Source organism: Schistosoma mansoni, chromosome 4 (assembly GCF_000237925.1).
Source record: "Schistosoma mansoni strain Puerto Rico chromosome 4, complete genome".
Lineage (NCBI taxonomy): Eukaryota > Metazoa > Platyhelminthes > Trematoda > Strigeidida > Schistosomatidae > Schistosoma > Schistosoma mansoni.
In genome coordinates, this window is record NC_031498.1 from 510,641 (window position 1) to 536,042 (window position 25,402).

The 25,402-nt window shown below is 34.1% G+C and overlaps 1 protein-coding gene across 1 annotated transcript; it reads left to right on the forward strand.

Moving 5' to 3' along the window:
- Nucleotides 1-578: 578 nt before the first annotated feature.
- On the forward strand, nt 579-25,025 carry Smp_156060 (hypothetical protein; the record flags this gene model as incomplete). The annotated part of the gene is made up of 15 exons (XM_018796473.1): nt 579-789; nt 1,598-2,158; nt 3,421-3,713; nt 5,127-5,462; nt 6,163-6,525; nt 8,124-8,337; nt 9,422-9,484; nt 10,931-11,086; nt 13,090-13,237; nt 15,323-15,485; nt 16,151-16,654; nt 18,303-18,496; nt 20,055-20,201; nt 21,197-21,242; nt 24,873-25,025. The coding sequence occupies 15 exons, from the start codon at nt 579-581 to the stop codon at nt 25,023-25,025; spliced, it is 3,552 nt and encodes a 1,183-aa protein (XP_018651612.1).
- Nucleotides 25,026-25,402: the final 377 nt, after the last annotated feature.

Consider the following 25,402-nt stretch of genomic DNA (forward strand, 5'->3'; position numbering starts at 1 on the left):
AAATTGCTTCATATCTTTCTTTCTTCCTGTACTATATTCTTTTATACAATCCTTCTTTCATAAATGACTACTATTAAATTAACTAGTTATATGAATTCGGTGTTCATCTTGTTGTATTAACGGGGTATGGCAATTTGGACCGATGCATATATGTGTCTGGTCCTACGTTCTAGCTAACCAACTGACTGATGTATGCTGGTTATATGCACTTTATCTCTCCTTTGGATTTCTTAAGTTGTTCTTTTTATCTTGATCGCATTTTCAGTCTGTTTCGAGCTACTAAACGTTTTCCTATCAAACGTCATCTAAAAAGTTCGAGAAGTCACTGTTAAATATTTGAATATAGAGCCCTGAGAAATATACGTGTTCGAATATATGGACCTTTTTGAGGAGAAAGTTCGTCTACATGAATCTACAAGCGAAGTTGGTGGGCTCATAATAACTAAGTCAAAAGAAAATTTCAAACAACCTCAAAAGTCCTTATTTGGACTTGATAAGTTGGCGGCAAAAAAGCGACAGGAATCCCAGGATCTTAATCTACAGTTTAACAAGCGCGATGTTACAAATAAAGAAAGGTAATGAAATTTTTCCATGAGACTTACTTTTGTATTAGGTTTTATAGGGAAAGGCGCGTCGAAACCCCTTCCAATCGTGGGGGTGTTAGCAAAGAATATTTCGATTCTCAGGCAAGAAGGCGTGAACGTGACCAGAAAGAACGCTTAAAAACCGGTCTTGTATCAACATCCAGAAAAATTGGTGAAAACTACTCAGAATCTCGAAAATCATCAGGTAAACTTTAATGTGTAAATACGCAAAGTGTTACTACCTGTTTTAAATGCTACTACGACTTCTTAAAACTCCTTTTGTGGTTACGGAACCGTAAAGCAAGTGCAGAGATATTTCATCCCTTCTGAATTCTAATTAACAGTAATTCTTTTGCGTACGCATATCTAAATGAATCGTTTTACAGTTAAGTTTATAACATAACTCCTAGGTTCCAATGCTTTTAGTTAATGGGTTTGCTTCAAATAAGTTCTCAGCCACAACTTATTCTATGTTGAGAAGTGAAGTATACGTACACTCATCATTTTATCGTTAAAATGCAAATCTAAACATTCCTGTCCTAACCAACGTCACAACCTCTTTCCTTCATTTATTTACTGTTCGTGGTATTGTCGGTTCTGGACTACTTCTTCCAGTATCTGTGGCATGTATTTAAGCGTTATTACGCTCATAATGTGTTAGCAGGTTACAATCCCGAAATACTCAAATTTACCTAAATGTGTAGCGCATATATATCTGGTGCCTCCCTGTACCAATATTTATGTGTTCGAATAAATAAATAACCTAAATGATAGTCTACACTATTCACCTTTCATGATACCATGTCCAGTAATTTCAGTGTAAACTATTCTTAGGGAACCAGGTGCATATTTTCCAACATTTTAGTTATTTATACTCGGTTCAATTCACTTGAAACATTCGTGGTATTACGAATTGTTGATTACGTTTCAATTTCTTGCCCAAACAGTTTTACTGTGCGAATAAACTTTAAAGGAATTATCTCTTAAATAATCATTTTTTAATTTCTTGTTAGACTATTCTCGCATTGAATCAACCAGAGAAAAAGAATCTCTCAGCACTCGACATCGGAGAGAAGCAGAATGGGAAGATGAAACACCTAGTCACAGCAGTCGGGAAAATAGAAGTACTTCTGGAGTAAGTAGCAACCGGTTTGAAACTCCTGAAATATATAATGTTGGGGGACGGTCTCCAGGACATTCTAGCTGGGATGATTCTGCCTTAGGATCTAGTCGATCTACTACCCCTCGCACTACTGGATCACTAGCTCGTAATTCCAATAATGATCGATATACATATACTCCTATGCCTACTCCAAGTTTTAAGCATAACTCATGGATGCAATCAAATAAAAATAACACAGGGCATTCGGACTCCAGAAAACAGCATTCGGGTCGCCACACTCATGACCAGTCTCATCCACAACTTTCCAGTGAAAACGATGGCGATAGTGTGAAACCTGATTCTACTGAGGTAGAGGAAGATAGTGATGATATTAAGGCTGAAAATGAACGCTTAGATCGTAATTGGTATCAAATGGATGATGGTTATGATAATGATAACCATCCGTTTTCTGGTAAGTTGTTTGGCCATAACACTTTTACCAATGAATCCTACTATTCGCCATCATTTGACAAAATACTTTTTTATTTAAACACTAATGGTATTTTGCTCAGTTAAATATCCAAATAACAATGAAATTTTAATGTGAAATTTTTTAAACTTGTCCACTTTATGTAACAGCGAAAGTGTTTTTTTTCTCTTCAAGTTCAGCCCAATTTGTTTTTCCAAATGATAAAGTGTCAGTGATAGGTCAGGTTCTTGAAATATCTTATAATTTCTAAGACATATGACCTATGTTCTTCATTAAACGATCTTGGTGTCATAAATGTCTACTTTCTATTTTTAGTTACATGGACTATATTTCCAACTCTATGGTTGTATTTCATTCATTGAATCCAAAGAATTTAGGATAGCTGAAAGTATAAGCCCGTCACTAAGTTACAGTATTTGTGTCACAATAAAAATATTCGGCTAATTTGTCAGTCATTGTCAAAACAATAATTTGAAATGTCTAAACTTTACTGTATTACCTTACTAACGAAAAACAGGTGTGTAGACCTTTATCCGTTAAGTTATGCTGGTTGTTTGTTGGTAATAAATGAGATTGGAGATAATAATCAAGAAAAATACTAGAAACAACCTTGTTGTCTGGTTCTACTTTAAACACATCAGCTGCTCATATTTTTGACCTCTTTTTAGGCTGATCCTAGTACCTTCAAGTAAGTACGATTGACCATCAAAGTATTGTGATGCAAGAGTTACAAATTACAGAAAATCATTTATCAGTTCTACTTAGTTGTTGTAAGTCTATTATAAAAAAACGATTATCAAAACTCAGTTTTCTTCCCTACTTATTGAGTTGGTAGGTTCAGTTGTGAACATAAGTTTTTGTTTCAGTCTTAATGTTCTCTAACCAACCCTTCTGGCATAGCAAAACTTAGAGAAATGATCGTCCTAACCCATATGGTTTGATTAGGTCATCACGATGAGCAAACTCAACCACCACATCAAGGTGGCAGCTAAAGTTAATAGCTAAACAACTATTAGAATAGGGGTAGTATAAAATGAACAACCGAACCCCACTCATAAATATAACATTTGAAAGTTACTTCGGCAAATCGAACCAAGTAAATACAGAAATTTACCAATTTTAATATCTAGTGATGGATCTTATTAGTGACATTTTCTATCCGCATGTCATTCATTCATATATTGTCTCAAGCAATAAATATTATTCTGTATATTATGACTGTTTTTAAAAAAAATTATCCCTAGACATTCCTGAAGAGTATGCTGCTAAAAAGGAACGTCAATTAGCAGAACGTAAAAAACGACATAAACAACGTTTAACTGCAAAAGCCGTCCAAGTTCATAAAGATAATCAAGCATGGGAACACAATCGCATGTTAAGATCTGGAGTTGTTCAACGAGTAGATTTTGAACAGGATGAAGATTTTGATGAAGAAGGTGAAGCTAGAGTTCATTTGTTAGTTCGTAATATACTTCCACCATTTTTGGATGGACGAATTGTTTTCACTCGTCAACCTGAACCTATTATTCCTGTCAAGGTGAAGTAATAGAATTTTTAATATATTAGTATTTTTCCCTCATATTTTTATCTGCGAAAGATTAATAACTCAATATACTATTAATAAGTTCAGTGGTCTAATGAAAATGTGTACTACGCAAATGTAGTTTTCAGCTGAAGATCCATTTTAGGTTAAAGAGATTTGGATAACCGTCCTCAGCAGTAGATACCTATTGGGTCAAAATAAAGACCTTGAGATCCTGTTAACAGAATGCCTTTAAGTCATCTAGTTTCATTTATAAACAACCCACTACATCATGAGCTGATCAAAATAAAAACTTTGGACCACTGGTTTTCGACTTTAAAATTCAAAGGTGTCATACTCATTTTGAGACTTAAAAACCTAATCTCACTCACGTAAGCTTGTTAATTATTCAGTTCTGCTTCGGTTCAGTGGTTTCCTTAACTGACATCGGTTTATAAAAACAGTTTGCTCTTAAATGACACTTGACTTAATATCCCAGCTACATAACCAAGGTTTCTGCATAACATTCTTTCTTCAGTAGAAGATGGCAATATTTTGATCTCGTTCGTTACTATGTAAATTTCTTTTGGTATAAATTGTCTTAACAGCACCTATCATCGAATAAATGAAAATATCATAATTATATCCGTTTGTAAACTACATTTTATTTATCGCGTTCTCTTTCGCATTTTGGTTTTTAAAATTGATTGATACAACTTATGCTGGCTTCTTGTTGACTGCTTGCAGAGGTGTATAGTCATCTCTCTGTATATTATTAATGATTTCAATGTTTTACAAGCACCCGGCAATATTTACTATTGAGGGATTTCATTATTTTTAACCTTTTATTATTCCCTTATCATTGACATGGTCGATTTAAATCCACTTGTCATACGAACTTAACTGTGAACAGAAACACAGTTTCGTTAGTATAGTATACACTGTATACATTCACCAAGCTTCTATTGTCAATGTATTTTTTAAATCTGAACTAGAGAATACTAAAATAAAGTTATACCTTTAAAGTAGCTGGTGAACATATTTTACTAAGTCTGGACTGTTTTAAATTCCTTTTCGTCTGTTGGGAATTAGATCATAGGATATCTGTGTGTGTTGTTTTGGACCTCTGTATGCATCACAGTTTCTTGTGATGTAATAATATAATTTATGTTTAAAACGAAAATATGTTAAATCATCTTGTCATATGCTGTTGAATTTTACAAATTGTCAGAAATCTCGGTTCTATTATCTTTTGACCTGAGAGGGCAGTACTTCAGAAAACGACAGAACTGTCTTGGAATTGTTTTAAAAAGTAATAACAATTATATGTAACAGTTTTTATAATATTATGAAATTCCATTGATGATTGATCGAATTCTATACTCTAAGCACAGGCATGTTAAATGATTTTGCTGTTTTTAATTGTAGGACCCAGAGAGTATAATGGCCAAAGTTGCTCAGAAAGGTAGTGCCATAGTGAAATATTTTCGAGAACAAAAAGAACGTAGAAGAGCACAAAAGAAAGAATGGCAATTGGCTGGCACACGCATAGGGGAAGTTATGGGTATAAAAGCTCCGGAAGAACAAGACAATTGGACAGAAAAATCACATCGTGATGCACAGACATTTGCCGATAAAGTAGGAGATATGAAATCTGAAGCGGTTAGCGAGTTCGCTACACGAAAAACTATTGTAGAACAACGACAATACTTACCAGTATTTTCTGTAAGGACATCCTTACTGAGAATGATTAAAGAACATCAAGTAGGTTCTTATCATTAGTCATTTGTTTTTGGTAGTAATTTGAATATTGAAACTGGTATACTAATTGCAACTCAGTTCACTTATTTAATTGTTAGCTACATTCTGTTCTTAGATATTACTATCATTATCTTTTCTCGATGATGTCATTTAGTAATGTTGTATAGTTCTATTTATACCTATTTTTCATATATAGTAGTTCTTATTAAAATACGGGGTGTCGCGTTATTAAAGAAGTTATGAAACATTCTTAGAGTACCAAATACAGTCTGTATAGCAGTCTCGAAGGCAATGTGAAGCAGTAAAGTGACAATATTTCACTGAAGTGTAAAAGATAGGTGTCAACATAACAATCGATGAACGTATAATGAAAGCCAGAGCGGCTTATGCCAATCTGGGCCATCTTTGGCGCCTTCGTGATGTTAGTCTGGCTGTAAAAGGTTGGATCTATAACGCGTCGGTGAGAGCAGTTTTGCTCTATCCTTGTGAAACCTGGCCTCTCCGAGTTGAGGATGTTATACGACTCTCTGTGTTCGATCATCGTTGTCTCCGAAGGATTGCTGACATCCAGTGGCAACATGATAAAATAGTTGAATATATCAAGTTGTAAAGCCCATTGGTGTAGTTTTTCTCAACCTCTGACAAATACTTCAATGTACGTAGTAGATAATCTTGTATGGAAATTCTTTTTCATTTAAACTAGATTGTAGTGATTGTTGGAGAGACTGGAAGTGGTAAAACTACTCAATTAACTCAATATTTACATGAAGATGGTTTTACAACCTATGGTATGGTTGGTTGTACTCAACCACGCCGTGTTGCTGCTATGTCTGTTGCTCGGCGAGTTGCTGAAGAAATGAATGTACGTTTAGGTGAAGAAGTTGGTTATGCTATAAGATTCGAAGATTGTACTTCTCCTTCCACTCTAATTAAGTATATGACTGATGGAATTCTATTACGTGAATCACTACGTGAATCTGATCTTGATCCATACTCTGCAATTATCATGGATGAAGCACATGAAAGATCTTTAAATACTGATGTGTTATTTGGATTGTTGCGTGAAGTAAGTTTCTTCATTTTTAAAAGGTTCGACATAATAAATATTATAGTTTAAATATTATTAGCAAGGGTTTGAATTATCCTGTTGTTGATATTCAAGACTGAATGGTCAGTTGCTGTATGAACTCAGTAGCTTAGTGTATAATACCTTTGAGTATGAAACAGAGGGTACTGAATTCGACTGTCAATGGAGACTTCAATACTAAGGTACAGGTACATTCGGTTGAGGCGAAATGCGCCCCTCAGATTCTTCTGTTAGCCACAATTTGTCTATTCTGTAAAATTTACAAGTTGTCTGAGTATACAAGTATCAATGCTAAGGTGGGGTTTGATATTTTAAAATAAATTGAACATTGGGTAAAAAGTTAGTAATAAATATATGTTCACAGCTAAATTCACGAATCGATTTAAGCTAGACCATCAGTGAGAACCTGAAAGCACTGGACGACCGATTCGTCCTAGTGCGAGACTCCTCAGCAGTTCACATCCACGATCTCTCACAGGAACTCAAACCGAGGACCTTCGGTCTCGCACGTGAACGTTTGACCTCTAATCCACTGAGCCGCCTTGTTTTCTTAGGAGGCCACACCCGGAGCCTTCGACCTAAATGTCTGATCCACAAGGCAATGGAGCAACGTAAGGAAATGCAGTCCCATGGTAGCCGGTGACCAACAGTTGGTTTAACCCCGTTTGTTCCTTCAGGATCCTGGAGCCCATATGCATCATTGGTTGAGAATCAGGGTTTTCCAACTATCCTAGGTGGACCTTCCGTATCCACCAACCCGCTTAAAGCTTTGAATATCCACTTTTCATCCTCTCAATTTCATGAACAACGCCCCCACTGCGAGAAGGCGGCGAGTAGGACATCCCTAAAAGTGGCTGTATATGCGTGGCTATGTGAGAGCATTTGGAAATGGAGAGCTGACTCTCCCTACCCTCGGCCATACCAGGGCATTTGGGGGCAAAGAAGTCATTATCATTCTAGATAGCATCTTCAGCGCTTAGTTTTGCTTATTGTTAGTTATCCAGAGAGAAGGTCGGTTATTACAAGGTCATTTCCATCGTAATGATTATCATTACTGGACTGCAAAAAATACATTTGATTAGAAACATTGAAATGATCCCACGGATTTACAACTAATGAACAATCATTGTATAAATTGCTTACTACTTTTTCATTTGAGCTGTTATTCACCGACATCATATTACGGTATTAGAATCGTAAATCTTCGTACTTTTCAAAAGTTTTCACCCTGGAGAAATAATCGGATATAGTTTGCAGTCTTCACTATCTCTCATGAGGAGGTTTATTGAATTTTAGATCACCACCGTTATTGTTATAGACTCATTTACTAGCTTATTTACGGGGCACATATTAGTGCATTTGTCTTCGAGCCACCCTTTAAGTGTAAGAGCCAGTAATAATACCCGGCTGCTTAAACCAAAGTAGATGGGGCGGGGTTCGAACCTGGGACTTGGTAGCTAAAAGTTGAACGATTTGGTCGCTAAGGCACCACTGTATTTTGTTTTGCGTAATATTGTCGTTAATCTATCTTTTTCTAATGAAAACTTATTAAATTAATGTGTCTGTATTATTTTCAGGTTGTTAGTAGGCGTAATGATTTACGTCTATTAATCACTTCTGCTACAATGGATGCAGAAAGATTTGCTCAGTTTTTCGGTGATTGTCCTATTTTTCGAATACCTGGTCGAACATTTCCTGTTGATAAAGAATTTAGTAAAACAACAGTAATGGATTATGTAGATGCATCTGTGAAACAAGCAATTCAAGTTCATTTAGGTTCACCAACAGATGGTAAATGTCTTTTTGTTATGGACATTTGATATCATAATTAGTTTGTTTTTCACTGAATAACGAATTCAATGCTGAGGTAGAATGTAGGGTATTAAGTGAAGACAGTAGATTGGATGATGAAAGAGTGAATCATTATCAACTGAATTGGGTGGGACATGTTACATCTAGCTCGACAGGCGACGTTCAATGATGTAGAAGTTGAAAGGAAGCTGGGAGCGGCCACTTCAAAACATGACACGAATCCATAAAGTCATTGACTGTTGGACGTCTGTGCAGTCGTCCGAACCATCAGTTGAAGACTTTGGGCGATATAGCTCACAAAACTATCTACGATAGCACACATCCATTCACCCTTTATCTGTTGTTAGATGTTTAGTTTTAAAATTATTTCATTCATTCTCTTCCGCCATTTCATTCTCTTAGAATCATATTGACCATATTTAATCTTTTCTACCATTATTAATATTGTTGATACTCTGATATTTTTCGGGATGTTTCCGTTTGATTGTGGTAATGTGGTAACTTGAACCGATCCACACATGTGTTAAGTTTTGTGTTGGTTATAACTGAAACATATATATGTTAGATTCATGTATTTAATTTTAACTCATTTAACATAAATGATGGAAAAGTAAGTACTATATGTTTACATTTTCTTCACGGAGGCTACGTAGAATTAAAACGTAGATATTTTTGTAAGTGATCCAAATTACACCTGATATCTCAAAAATCTCTGATATTTCGAACGATTGGCAGATGAAACAAATAATGGACATCACACTCCCTTTCTCTCATACTCGTTCTTTTATTTATATAATTTCATCATGCAAGTCTTAAAGTCAATACCAGAGAGGAAAGATTTTGTGTATTGTTAATACATCGTAAACTTTTGGATGTTCTTAGTTCACTACTTATTTGAAAGTTAAGTTTTCGTAAATAGAACTTGTGTAATATTTCAACAATAAGTCACGAGTTATGTTAATGTTAGAAATGTCTAGAAGAAATAATTTCTGTAGTATTAAGTCGTTTATTGCTGTAAACACACTTAATGCCTCAATTATTCGTTTCTTTTTTATTTATCTAGGTGATATACTCATTTTTATGCCTGGTCAAGAGGATATTGAAGTGACATGTGAACTAATTGCTGGTTAGTTGTTATTACGTTTTTTCTCATTTGCGTCATCGACTGAGCTTAGTTAGAAAAATATTGAAAGCCAGTTTTGGTATAGGACTCTTCAACAATGTGCATCTAGGACTCCACCAGCAATCGAACCCAGGACTATTCGGTTCTGGGGAAAACGGTTAACTTTTAGATCTTCGAGTTTACATGTAATGGTGTACCATTTATAACTTTGTCCGTGGTATTGAATAGTGGTTACGTAATATCACAAGTCAACTTAATTTGTTAGTGTTGAACATTATATGTCGGCCCAGTGGTATTCGCTGCGAGGCCTGAGGGCCGTATATTCGATCTTCGATAGCGTCATGGATACAAACTGCTAAGAATTCCCATACTTAGATGAAATAAGTGTCCAGTACTTCCTGGTTTACATTGGTTATGTAACTAAGGTGTCAGGCCAGTATGTAAACTACAAACTTGAATAATCTTCACAAACCTTTAATACTAGTATTTTTTTTCTTTGCATCTTCACGTGTGCACTGTAATGATTATCATAATAACAGCCTATTGCTATCATTCGACAATATTAAATACATTCTTGTTATTAAACTCAAATTCAAATGATGATGTTTTCTCATTTTATGTCTACTCCGAGGCCTGCTCAAATTTGAGTGTTACCATTTTTCCAAACATGTGGTTATTATCACAGATCTCTTGACCATTTAAGCTTACGCGACCTAATAGGATGTTTACAACCTGTGGTGAATTTAATCACTGAGAAAAAAATAACTAAAAAGTCCCACCACGATGGTTAGTATATTTCCTCCCATTAAAAAAAACAAGAAATAACTACCATATAATTCATGCGTAAAATCTCACAGAAACAATAATGATCATAAACAACTACAGATGAATATGAATGGCAGCTAATCACTATTTGAAGACTTTTATACATAATTTTGTTTGGGATATTCATAAGTTAACTGCTTATAAAATGGTAGTTTTGTTGTTATATTGAAAATTCTCTACTGTAATCAAACATATGATATTAACTAAAGCGAGTCTGTCTATTATGATTATATTTATTTTCCGGCTCGATAAAACTTGTCACACCGGTTTGTTTGAACTTGTCGGTTATTACGATTCGTTGTCAAACTTTTGCGAAACATATGATAGCAACATATTCGATATATATGAGACATTGTTGCATAAACATGGTAACAGTCACTCGAAAAGAGTAATTAGCAATGGTTTAGATCAAATGGAGATAAGAAGTGCCGAAAATCGAGTAGGTCGTAGATAAAATTGGTAGATAGTTGCCGTTGGGTGCCATATTAAGATAAAATTCTTGTCTAATGATGAGTAATGTTGTTGCTGTAGAGTTCTTACCGAGTAAACACTAATTATTTCCTGCAAGCATGATTTAAATAATCTTTTTATCCCATCTGTATTTCACCATGTTGCAATTTTCAGAACGTTTGAGTAACTTGGAAGAAGCTCCTCCACTATCCATCCTCCCTATCTATTCTCAGTTGCCAAGTGATCTTCAAGCAAAAATATTTATGAAGGCTGAAAATGGTGTCCGAAAATGTGTCGTGGCAACAAATATTGCTGAAACCTCATTAACTGGTATGTTGTTGTTATTTTATGCTTTCTTTTTTAAGTTGAATTGAACCAACTGAGTATACCTGTCAGAATCCCCAACATTGCAGTAGACCAGCATATTAAGTTGATTAGCTCCATACTATCCCATTCCGAAAGATAAATCATGCTGGAAAAATTCCTTATTATTATATTTTCCTAGAATTTACATATCTTGAATAGTTGTACGAGAAGTTGTTCGTACTTATTGTCGCCAGTTTATGACGCGGCGCTGTGATATAAAACAAGGTGTATAGGACCAGCATCTGTCGACTCATCACGACTTTCTAGCTTGGAGATAGCTCATTCAGTGGCTTGAGACACTTTTAGACGTGTCTCAGAATAGAAATCATTAATAATCTTGCTGTAGTTTTCTTTTGCACTCTTCATAAAGATAACTGGAACTCATTTAAATGAAAGTTTTTCTCAAGTATATTTTTATCTGAAGTGCATCTGTGTTGCACATTATTCTCGTCTACTCATCATTTTATTAATTCCACACCTTTTCCGTCCTTTAGTTCTTCATAATTTTATCTTTTTACCTTATGTGATGCATAATATTCTTGGTGCCTAGTTGTCCCAGATTTTATGTGTCTTGAATCAATGAAATTTCGACGAAAACACAAAAGTAAACCAGTTTTATTATCAAAAAATTGCATTTATGCATGAACCTAATGAACACTTGAAAGTAATGACATTTTTCTTTTACTATTCCCAATGATTTGATGAATGGTGTGAAAGAAAAATTATATCTATCTTATAATCAACGTGCTCATTAATCCAAGTTGCTACACCACATCAAAAAAGCAAGAGAAAACTAACACTTCTAAATAATACTAATATTAGTGGTCGTAAGAAAAAAAACTAAACATATTGAATATAAGCAAAGATGGATAGTGGCTAGCAGTGGAATCCAGGACGCGCGTTTCGTCCTATTTGGGGCTCTTCAGGTGGATGTACCTGCATCTCAGAGTTGATGCTCACTCTGGGACTCAAACTCAGTACCGTTCGCTTCAAACGTCATCGCGTTATCCACTCAGCTACTCAGTCCTGATAACCACTTGCTTGTGCAATGGGGTGAAGTTTAAATTCATTTAGTATTGTTTGTTTGAATCTTCCCATTGTTATCTAGGACTGCAACTGGTCAGTCTCTAATTGATATATGTGCATACTATGAGTATTGCCTCGATATAGCCTTATTTTTTAATTTTTATTTAAACACATAAATATTGGTACAAGGAGGCACCAGATATATATGCGCCACACAAATCTCATTTGATTTGTATGGGGGCTGTGATAATGCCCAGGTGCCCAAACTGAAGCAGGTAATATAGTCTTAATTCACAAGCATTGTAAGCATCAATTGTAAACATCAATGGGAAGATTCAAACAAACAATACTAAGTGAACATATTGAATATAGTTTAAAAATCAGTAATATAATGGCGAAACAAAAAGCGTGGAATAATGCTAAACCTTATTAATCTAGAAGAATATAAAAAGTGAATGCGACTGCTCTTGTATCATATCACACAACATCTCCAGCTGTTCATCACGATTATCTCGTGGATCCCAATCAGTTAGTATCATGCACTTATCGACATGGTTCAGATCAATAGTCAATGACTTTACAGACTTGTGATACTCTTTAGTTTAGTTATTGTTTGCTTTCTCTCTGTCTTATACTCTCATTTCTTTAAAAGCATTCTGAGTCGTAATTAATCGAATTACACAGGGGTTTACATTCCTATTTTTTGATATGAGTTAAAGTGTAAGTACGGGGTAAAAAATCAACAGAATAATTTGTACAAATAAAAAAAGTCTTTGTGTTACAAGAAATATATTTGTCAAATCACATCTTCTGTTATTTCATCTAGTCGTGTTATCAGTTCCTACTTTGATCATTATTATTATTATTTCATATATTATCCAACGTATTGAGAAAAAATAATCATTTAAATCAATTTAATTTGTATATGATTTGATTTTCAGTTGATGGGATACGTTATGTGATTGATTGTGGTTATTGTAAATTGAAAGTTTTCAACCCTAAAATTGGTATGGATGCATTACAAATATTTCCAATTAGTCAAGCTAATGCTAATCAACGTGCTGGTCGTGCTGGTAGAACTGGTCCAGGGTAGGTACTTTATATATTTCAGTTTGGAAAAATATTATTATAAATTAAACTTAATTTGTGTTTTGTTGTCCTTACATGTGGTGTGCTATAACCATTTTATTTAGTATTTACAATATTTTCAGTCGGCGGTGTTATGTCCTCCCAGCTGGGAAGTTATATTTGGAAGGTTTCATTATTGTTCTGGACAATATCATCAGCACTTACTTAACGTAGAAGTGAGATATTTAGTTAATAATTCACAAGCGTTAAATCATGCAGTTCTGATGACCTTGTCTGTAAATGGTTGTTTTTGAAGATGTCTGGTCACCTTTATTTACCTTTTTATTCCTGTTTAGCCTTTTGCTATGTTGACTCCTGGTTACATAATTGGCTGTTGACTATTTCTGTATAGTTTAGGAAATGTAATGGATCTCTATATTTTCATTGGTCTACCTCTTTTCCTTCTAGAATTCTCTTCAACTCTTCAAGTTTCATCCATCTGGGATTTCGATGTTTTCTCAGTGGACTTTGTTTCTGTAGTTTTCTGCGTCCAATGATATGAGTGATAATATGTCGCGTTGTTTTACTGTCATTTTTTTTTTCGTATGTGCGTAGATAGATGGGACGTCCACTGTTATGTTTGTCTCAGTTGGCACGATTTATTTTGTAGATATTACATTTGTAATCTCTTACTGTTGTCTTTTGGTCAGCACTCTTTCGATGCTGACTATTAATGACTGTTGAAAGGTTACCCAACAACCACATTTGTATGTTAAGTATCAATCTTGTTTTTCAGAAATTTTTATTTTCAACAAATTTACTGTGCGATGTAGTCTCTTTCAATATTTATTATAGTTATTTAAGTTAATGATTGTTGTTATCGGCAACTTTCTCGAAATATAAAGTCAACAACACTTTCAGTCATCTTTCCGTTCATTTAGTGAATGATTAGTGCATATTTGTGTAAGTCATTTCACTTCAAGCCATAAACTTAACTATATTTGTGTCTTTCATAATCCGGCATTTCAGGCTACACTTCGCTTGACATTTCTACCAAACTATTTCGTTATATTTTAATTATGATGAATATTAGTTCGTTTTATAGGTATAACGTTCTGATATGACAATTCATAATATACCAGTTTTTACCTATTTGTTGACTTTACTTTTGGTCTCCGTTATACACGAATGAAGAATAGATGAATGATAACTGCTAGGAATTACCTACGGACTATTATTACATATATTCTTATCGGATAATTATTAAGTAACTAGATTGTATGTATATACATATTCCTTCTATCGTAAGCTTTCATTTGACCTATTGGCCACTGTTATACTATTTGCCATTCTTGAATAAACCACATATGTCTGAAATGTACGATTCATATAGTGAAGGCTGATATTATAGTGAATAGAACACTGGTTGGGGACAATCGAATGTATTTAAGCAAACATTACAGACTATCTCAGTAAATTCTGAAAACCATACAATGGACAGTTAATTTGCAAATTAACAACCAACAGTCTCAATCTTCACTGTTTCTTCTCTAATTCCATTGTTCGTGCATTTTCCCACCGATTGCGCCTTGTTTCAGTTCTTTCCTTATCGGTCTTCTGCGAAAATACATTCTATGTCTGACCAACACCATATACTACTTATATGGATATAAGTAGACCACACCACAATATTTGTGTTCTGAATTGAACGGGCTAGGCTAGGAGAGAGGTATCTTCATAGAGGATCAATAAGGACTCGGAATTGACTCAAGACTGCTAGTGCTGTTTGACAGATCATTGGTTAAGTCCACAGACAAGGTAACAGGAGTCGGTATTCTGACTGGCAATTTTGTCACATGATATTTGACGGGTTATGGAACATAGCACTCTCATCCTCATAACTGATGACAATCACAGTTCTAAGAAAGTGAATTATCTCCTAGGTGTTTTCTTTTTAATATATTCTGAAAATGAAATTTCAATAGTCAATCTTGTATGTTCAAGCTGTTGTTTTCTTAAACTACATTTACTCACCGAATTATTATTAAATTTTTAATATTACAAATTCTAATGTTTATTCCTTCCAATTATACATTTTGTTTTTAGAGTATGTTACCGTTTATACACTATAAGTCAGTATCAAGATGAAATGCTAATCACATCTGTTCCAGAAATTCAGAGAACTAATCTGGCTAATGTTGTTCTCTTATTAAAATCGTTGGGTGTTCAAGATTTAATGCGATTTCATTTCATGGATGCTCCTCCACAGGTATATCCTGTTTACTAAAAAATTATAAATCGAAAATTCCTCATAGTTTTGAAATTTTATTGGAAGTATTCAGAAAAATGTGTAGAAAGTAATTTTAGTGTTTGTATTGCATTACTAAGAGCTGTTTGGGAATTCGCTCGTAACAGAGTACACCTACTCATCGCATTTGTTGTCTAGTCTTTATGATTAACTTAAATATTCAGCTTGTTCACTCAGTTCTCAAGCTACTCTCGTACTGTAGGCTCGAATCTTTCTCCCTGTCACATAGTTTCAGCCAACTAGAGGTGTTAACACTAATCATGGGATAAATTACGTATGGCTCAAAGTATCCTAGTCATTTCAACAATAGTTGTCTTAGTCTACTAACAATCCTAAATTATTCATACGATATTATTTTATAAAAGATATACTTGCCGTAAAGTTGGCCATTATTCCAGATCATTAGTTTGTAATTTATAACCGTAGTACTCATAAGTTACCATATTTGACTGTTCTTCAATATTCTAAGTAGTTTTGTTTTAGGAATACTGATTTCATGCTAAAACTATTGAAAATAAGTAATCGAACAAAAAAATCTGTTTCTATGTGTTTACGTTGTTTCAATTTATTATCCTTTTTTTGTATATGTTAACTGGGATTGGGTTGGATTGTTTTAATATTTGTAGGATAACATATTGAATTCAATGTATCAACTATGGATTTTCGGTGCTCTTGATAATACTGGCAGTTTAACAAATTTAGGTCGTCAAATGGTTGAATTTCCATTGGATCCAGCTTTGTCTAAATTATTGATTATTTCCTGTGATATGAATTGTTCTGAAGAGATTCTAACCATTGTATCGATGCTCTCTGTCCCGAGTGTATTCTACAGACCAAAAGGTCGTGAAGAAGAATCAGATAATGCAAGAGAGAAGTTTCAAGTTCCAGAATCTGATCATTTAACACTGTTGAACGTTTTCACTCAATGGCGTAAATCAGGTTATTCATCAGCATTTTGTGCAAAACACTTTTTACACTTAAAAGCCATGCGTAAAATTCGTGAAGTTCGACAACAAATGAAAGAAATCATGGAACAACACAACATGAATTTACAATCTATCGGCAGTGATTGGGATGTTGTACGTGAATGTTTATGCGCTACTTTCTTCCATCAAGCTGCTCGTATCAAGGTAAAGTCTGAATTACGTCTATTTTATTTTGTTGTGAAACGATCACTTGATTTGATTTTAAAGAAATGGGAAATTGACTTTAATGTTTCTTTTTTTCACATATTTCTACCGGTGAATAAGTCCTTTAGTCGAATCCCATCTAAACCTATTTGAACAATTTTAAATAGTTATATTACTTTGTATAAATAAGTGAACTGGACATGATTGTGTGGATTCGGGACTCATGTAACACTTAAGTAATCAATCAGTGTTTCAGACAAGGTTTTCGAAGATTACCTGATGAACCATTAAAAACGAAGGATCATCGAACATGCATGTTGCATCCTAATTTATAATACTATTTGCTTGGCATATTCTCATGGTTGAACAGAGAATTAGTCAAAGAACTTTTTTTCTCACTATTTCACAAATCCCGTGGACCTGACCACATGGATTACTGTGTTCTGTTTATCATGAGATCATAAGTTCACAAGTTCTATCCTGTTTAGAATCGGTAATAATGTCCTGTTACGAAGCTAGTCAAAATTTGTACGAAATATTTGTCGTCGACTACTGTCTTGTTTTCCAACTATCATCCATTCATGAGGACAACTAACTTCATATCATCATTTTATTTAGTGTAGTTCGAAATGAGCTAGAAATTTTGTAAATTAATTTCAAATTAAGGTGATCAATGCATTAGATCTTTAGATTACTCTTTTCTACATGTAGATTTTGATCTATAGTATGCCAAATTCATATACATATGTATTAGTTTGTGATAAAATTGCCAAGAGTATGTATTGATTTAGATAACACGAGAATAGGGATCATAACTGTCGAGTTTTTGTAACGAGGAAATAAAGTTTGTTGGGAAAAGATTTAACGAGCGGTTGTGCTGGACATATTTTGGACTCGATTTATAGACAATATTTCCATTCCCGGAACTCAATGTTTTTCGTTCATACATTATACCCTTATCACATCGAATATTTAATTCATGGTTTCCACATTGCTTTGTAGAGTAAGTTTATAAATAAACCTCTGAGCGAACCTATTCACCATCTTTTTCTTTGAGTTTCTCTACTTTTAACGTGTTAATTAAATAGTTACTCGAAGCTCATAACACTATATCCAAAATTTCTGCAGAGTTTCAGCAATTGAATTTCCTCATTATGTTTAGGAAGAATTCTCATCGAAAATGATGCTAAGGCTTTAGTCACTAAAAGATAGTAAATAGTGTAGGACTAATTTCTTTTAGCATTTTGTTGGTTAAGTAGTTTATGTCATAACTGATGAAGTTCAAACATATAGAGATTAAAACAGTTGTCACCAATGAAATGTCATTGTGTAGCAAATTGATTGGACCTCGAGTCAGTGGTTCTAATAATTAAGCGTTAGTCGTAAAACGTGGAGTTTATAGTCTCGATCTCTAGTATGGTCGTGGGCGCCTATAACAGGATGAATTAGCTGACCAGTGCTCCTTGATGTCTAATGCTACACCAAATAGTAAGATAAATTTTTGATCAACACAACTCTTGCCAATTATATTATAATGATTATTCATAATATATATTCTAGTGAATTTCCTACTCACACGATGGTTAATAAATTCCCTTAGTACTTTTCATTAAACAATATTTTTTCGTAACTAAAACCAATTTTTCAGGGTTTAGGTGAATATGTGAATTTACGAACTGGTATGCCTTGTCATCTACATCCAACTAGTGCTCTCTATGGAATGGGTTATACTCCAGATTATGTTATTTATCATGAATTAATTATGACAACAAAAGAATATATGCAATGTGTTACATCTGTTGATGGTAATTGGTTAGCTAAAGTTGGTCCTATGTTTTACAGGTAAACTAAATTGACATTTCTCAATGTTTTTGTTTTTCGATCAGTATGTGGTTAAAATTGTATTTGTTGCATGAGAAGTTTGTGGAGATTGTTGAGCTTCATAGTTTTCAATATGGATTGACCTTAATCAGACAGCCTTTGAAAACCAGGACTTTATGAACATTTATTCTGTCTTGGTAAAGGTTCCTTCAGCACGATATACTCGTAGAAGTTAATTTCATCTGTATCTGACTCCAATAAATAGTATTCCGTTGACTGAGTATTTAAAGTAGGCTAAATCTCCTAGTAGAATTATGGATTTACTCGAGATTATTCAAAAGCCCGAACACCAGTTATAGAGGTAGTTTATTGTTAAAGATTTGTAAAATCCGCAAGGGTGCAGAAAGCAAACACACAGGGAAACGGGTGAGTATGTATGTGAGTGTTAAAAATCCGTATATAGTTATGAGTATCAATCGATTGTGGATAAATTATCGTAATTTTACATAGTGGATTAAATGTCTAAATAACAGCGAGCAGTCAGAAAATAACGCCGTTGATTGGGGTTGCTACGACTTACTACCCCATCTGGAATCGAAATAGCTTTCTAGTGCTTCCTGGTCTTCAAGGGTTATCTAACTAAGGTAAACCCCTAATGTATGCTATAAATTCATATCTCATTGCATGCATCGAAAGAGACTTGATGCTTATCAGTAGAAGAATAGAAGTAGGGGTGTCAAGATGATATAAATACAGTTATTACGCTACGTAGAACATATTGTAATAAAACTTTTCTTTGTTGCTAAACTGATAATGTAATTGATTTTTTTAACTTTTACTAAGCCACACCATTAGATGCTACTGAATGCGATTAAGTGGCCTCGACGGATGACCTACATAACTAGCCTAATAGGCACAGGTGAACTGATAGTATAAAATAATACACCTCCCCTTTTATATGCTCCTCCATATGTAATATAGGCTGCTAAGACTGACAAATTCAATGTGCATACACCAGTTCCTGTGTTCTAATTCAGCTAGGCATGTTGGTCTTTCCTCGAAACCACTTCGCATTCGGGAGCATCTACCAGCGTCAGATAAGTACAACTCAAATTAAGTCATTTACGTAATTGATTCTACCAAGAGTGGTAGACACGACATCGGGCTTTCTATGTATCCTTTAATATCATCTACAAAACCTGTTCTTTCTCGATCTCATTTTATAGTCAAGTAGTCATATAAAAGTTTTAATATGACGAACACTATTCCGTACATAACACAGGTGAATTTTTTTGTCGTTTCCTACCCATAGTTTCCCATTCTTTGTTAGAGCTTTACTTTGTGGTTACAATGAAAATAATACCTAGTATAATTAGCATAGTTTCATATTATAGTTGATATAATGTTTATCCATACCCTTATTTCTAATAGGGTTACAACACAATTTCAGTTCAACTACTACTCAGTCAGTTTTATTCACCCCTAAAATCCTAATTATATGGTTCTTTTGATAAAATTTATTGCTAGTGTTATGCTGTGTGTAACACGTTCACTCAATAAACTTTCTTCACTTCTTCAGTGTTAAAGATCCTAACCTTACTCGATTGGAAAGAAAGCGACAAGCTGAAGAACAGCTCGTAGAAATGGAAAATGAAATGCGTCTGGCTGAAGAACAACTTTCTCGTCGACGTGAAGAACTTTCAGCATCTATTGGTTCAAGTCGTTTGTAAGTAAACCATCTGTTCACTCTTGTTTAGAATAATCTTGTTTCAATATTAATCCTAAATAGCCACTCTGCATTTAATCGTCTACTGAGTAGTAACCAATGTTATCTAGTCGGATTTTATTGGTCAACTTGCAATATGGCTACTAGTTTGAGTGACTCGACTTTGGATGTACTATTTTTTAAGAAGCTAAGTGGCTGGGGACAGTCGGCAGGATACCTTGGATTTAGGTCTTGTATTAGTTGAGATTCGTCCTCAGTAAGTCGTACCCGTAATCTTGTGGGAATCAATGCTCCATGTGACGTTCGGAACCGCGTCACTCAGCTTTACAGTCTGAGATGTTACCACTAATGTAATCGACCCTTGACTGACCTCTTGTAGGACTGAGATATTTACAATTGATTGATCACTAAACGGTGACCAATATTATCTTTGTCTAGTCCTTTGGTGCTGATTAACTACCGTCAACTCATCTAACATTTCAATGTCATCACTGTGTATTATTAAACGCTGAGGAGTCGTGGCTGTATATACCCATTGATGAGTGTTGGTGTAATAAAAAGCGTAAGATAATTTTAAAACTTCAAATCTAAGGGTAGATTAAGATATAATACATCTGCACTGTTGCGACTGATTGTAAGCTATGTCACTCGACATTCTCAGTCATTAGTTACGATAACTGTGCGAACTCTTACAAGGTAATCTTTATCCAATTACACGGCTCAGTTCAACAGTTGACAGCTTCATGAAGTGATGCTACAGTTTGGTTTGGCTGCTTTGTAACCTTTTTTCAACTTAGTTATACACCATCAAACATATCTCGTTAAGGTAGTTTTTGCTTATCCTCTCCCTCCCTCCCCAAGTCTTCAAAGTGTTATTTTACCTTGTATCATGAACCTTTTATTGTCTCTATCGTATATAAGTTTCAAGTGCTTTTTCTAAAAGAAATGACTTAAAATATTTTCCTACATTTTCTATTTATCCTTTTTTTTTACAGGCGACCAATAGTTACACCTGGTATGCGAACTCCTGGTACTCCTTTGGTATCTAAACGTCCTGGCAGTAGACTTGGTTTATAGTCTTATCTGTTGTACAATTATTAATTAATGTACATATATTATTTTTGTAAAATATTTTCAAATACAATATAAAAACTCATCTTTCAAATATATTCATCTTATCACAGTTTGCCTTTTCTTTACTCGATTATTATTATTGTTATTCACATTTTAATCTATATATATGGTACTTGGATATACAGTTGATCTAATTGTTCCATAGTTACACTTAAATAACCCTTCATCAAATAATTCTGTCATTCAATCTAATACTGTAGTGAACAAGAACACTGATGGGATAATCGAATGTATTTAAACACAAATTATAGACTATCTCACTAAATTCTGATAACCATACAGTAACCAGTTAATTTGCAAAATAACAATCAATTTTCTCAATCTTCACTGTTCCTTCTGTAAATATCAGTCTATCTTCTTTAATTTCATTGTTCATGCATTTTCCCACCAATTGCGCCTCATTTCAGTTCTTTCCTTATCGGTCCTCTGCCAAAATACATTCTATGCCTGACCACCACCATATACTACTTATATGGATATAAGTAGACCACACTACAATACAACTTCGATATCATACATATCCTCGGATATTTTCTTAATACAGGCATATACTTTGTGTTGTTAATTATTTCATTTTATACTTGTCAACTAGAAAATCAAATTAACAAGATGGGATATAGTTTGTTGAAAATTAGAAATATAGAGATATGGCAACTTGGACCGATGCATATATGTGCCTGGTCCTACGTTGTAGCTGACTGACTAACTGAGAAATATAGATCTGTTAACAGAAACAACTACTTCAATGCTTAGTATCAAAATGATGTCATATTTGTAATATCCCAATGAGTAGAAATTCGAATTTTTGATGTTTAGTGATTCTATAGTGAAACTACTCATTAGGATATCACAACTATATCATCATTTTACTGTTAACATTCTACTCGATTCACTTGAAATTCTGGTTTTAATACCTATAGGTTTGTCTAGAATCTTAAAGGTAGACAAACAACTATTTCTCAACATTTTTAGATTTCTGTAAGTCCGTGGAATGATTTTGTTTTTGCTGGTATCATGTTCTCTAGGCCAGGTTGTTTAGTTAGGGAGCGTTTAATGTTTTCTTGGACAACATCATCAGCGCTTGCACGAAGTAGGCCATGATAATGAACACAAAGCCACCAAAAAACAACCTCTTGGGCTGCATATTTTCTCTGTCATTTATATTCAGCGTTGTTTTGTTGGTTGTATGCACGATTGTTCTATACAATGTTCTAATAAGCTTATGAAATAAGTAAATACATTCTTGAAAATAATTAAGAGTAAGGTAGATACATCATGTTTTTGTTATTTGGTTAATTGTCTCAAGTGATGGAAGAATCACACAATGTAATTATTAAGCTATCCAATAATTATAATATAGTGATGTTTTCTAATTTTGATTTCTGTATGTAGATCTTAACTGAATAAGACTAACCATACATTCTATAATAGATGTGGTTCGTGTTAGTGGACGCAGATTAATTGATTGGAGCCCTCACGATCAGTGGTTAAAGATGTTGGCTGTTATAACTCAGAATCGGTTATAATAGTGTTAAATATCCATCCACTCTTTGTCTTCCCCTAGACTTTGATTTTCTTCATTCCTTTATACATACCTTTACAAATAATATTTAGTCTTTCTCATTACCAATGATACTATTATTATTTTGACTCTTGTTCTTGTTCTTCTTCTCGTACTGATGTGATATAGCAACTTGGGCTAACACATATTTGTGCCTTTCTCTGCGATGATGATTATGACTGATTGAATAAATGTGACGATGCCACTGATTGATTATATTGTATTTTAAAATTAATCTGATAGACACAATGGGTCACTTAGCCAAATTAGGTTTCAAAATGTTACTAGAATTTATAATTGCATGCGAAACTGCCAAAAAATGTTTTCATTAATTGGGTAAACACTTATATTCCCCCATCGACATTCAGTCTATATTCCAATCACTTTGAGTTGTAAGGATATGTTAAATGCTGCAACCTGTTTGCAATTTCTGTACTGATCAGTAGGCGTTCTAAATATTTGTATCAGTTCACTTTAAATATTAAGCGTTGAACCTAGTCACGTTATGCACTAATAACTAAAAAATGACTACAGAGGTAAAGAAACTGGTGAATTTAAATGTAAATACTGTCCGTTATTTTAAAAGTAGTTTGTATTAAGCTGTTTATCGTATTAATTTATTCTATCATTGGTTTTCAAATTCTCGGTTCCTTTAATTTTTTTCCTCTTCAGTTTGCTAGTGAATATTAGCAACGTATTTATTTTGTGTGGTATTGCTTGATCCTAGACTATACGTAACAGATCTTCCGGATCTCTTCATCTTTATTCGTCATACTGTTTAGTTGTGACCTCTTATTTTATGGATATACTAAGTAATAATTTCGGTAAACGTATAATATACTAAAAACCTTGAGGGATTTATGAGGCAATCAGGAAATGCTGCCTAGATACAAAACAAATAGTGGCAAAAAGAAACACTGTAACGGTGGGACAATATCTCAATCAACCCTCATATTGTTCTTTGTAGTAAATGAAAAAAGGTTAAGTTTTACATACTAAGAATCGGGCTAGTGTTATAATTCAAGGCCACACCCCATAGAGTTTTTGTCACCAATTGACACTGGCGATAATCCAAAAAGGTCAGGATGAGGTATTAAGAGTTAAGCTGGAGTTCTGAGATGGGTTTGCAAATTAGGGAAAACATTACGTAGCTTCACCAAACACTCTTGATTACGCAATGAATGACACACAATCTTCCTCAGGAGTAGGTATGTCATCTAATTTAGCTTAAAAAACACCTAAAATTCGATTTATCGTTGTGCAATGGATATTTTTATTGACTTTAAACATTTCAAAAACCAAATATTGTCAATTTTCGCTTGGTTAGTAATGGCATACACATTATTTATCACCGCACTTTAAACTTTGCGCAAAATAATTGAGATGTCATCTTAATCTAGATTGGTGAACTCAAGGCCTTGCAGTATATTATACTTATACGATTATTTCTTTACTTTCATACCAGTTGACTGCTTCGTAGATTTTGTTTTATAGTGATTAACTGCTGAATGGTCAAAATATATTTTTCGTCCTGTCTGCGATTCGTCAACTGAGTATGTTGACATCATTAGCGGGTGTTGTCTCTACTGAACCTTAGAAATAGTACCCATCTTTTTAAATAACAAAGTGATATTCATTAATTTACTTAGTTAGAACAAACACCCTTTTTTAACCGTTATCAGTCGTATGCTTTAAGAACTCACGTTTTATCCAGTTACAAAGTCTTGTTGTAGTGTTTTAAGATCAAGAATATTAAAACTGGTCAATTGATTTACCACATTATAGACCATTTTACTATAACTAGCTTATTATTGGATGAATAGGATTGTCAGTTACGTAACATATATTGAGATATTCCTAAACGCATTCATAAGGAGACGTACTGTATAAATACATCAACATACTTTGAGATCTCTCTCCTCTGACTTCATATCATATTTGTTACTTTTTTTTTCACAAATACTGTTTCGATTTAGTCGAGTGAACAGTTGCAGGATCCTGAACAAGTTGAAGAAGCTTTGGGTATTTTAAAAGATGATAAAGAATTTGAGGAATTTGAAAAAGAAAGTATGTTGTACGTCTTAATTATGCTTATTAACACATTTTTTTCCCGAGTGTCTTGTAAGTAAATTTAACGAGCTTAATCTCTTTTTAATTTCTTTATTTTATTTATTTAAACACATAAATGTTGGTACAAAGGGGCACCAGATATATATGCGCCGCACAAATCTCATTCGATTTGTGTGAGGGCTGGGATAATGCCCGAATGCCCAGATCGAAGCAGGTGGTTTCCTTAGGTGACCACACCCGGAGCTTTCGACCTAAAGATCTGATCCACAAGGCAGTAGAGCATCATGAGGTGATGTAGTCCCATGGTAGCAGATGACCAACGATTGATTCATACACCATTTGTTCCCTCATAATATTGGAGCCCATGTGCACCATTGGTTTGGAATCAGGGTTTTCCAACTCCCATAGGTGGACTTTCCGTATTCACCAACCCGGT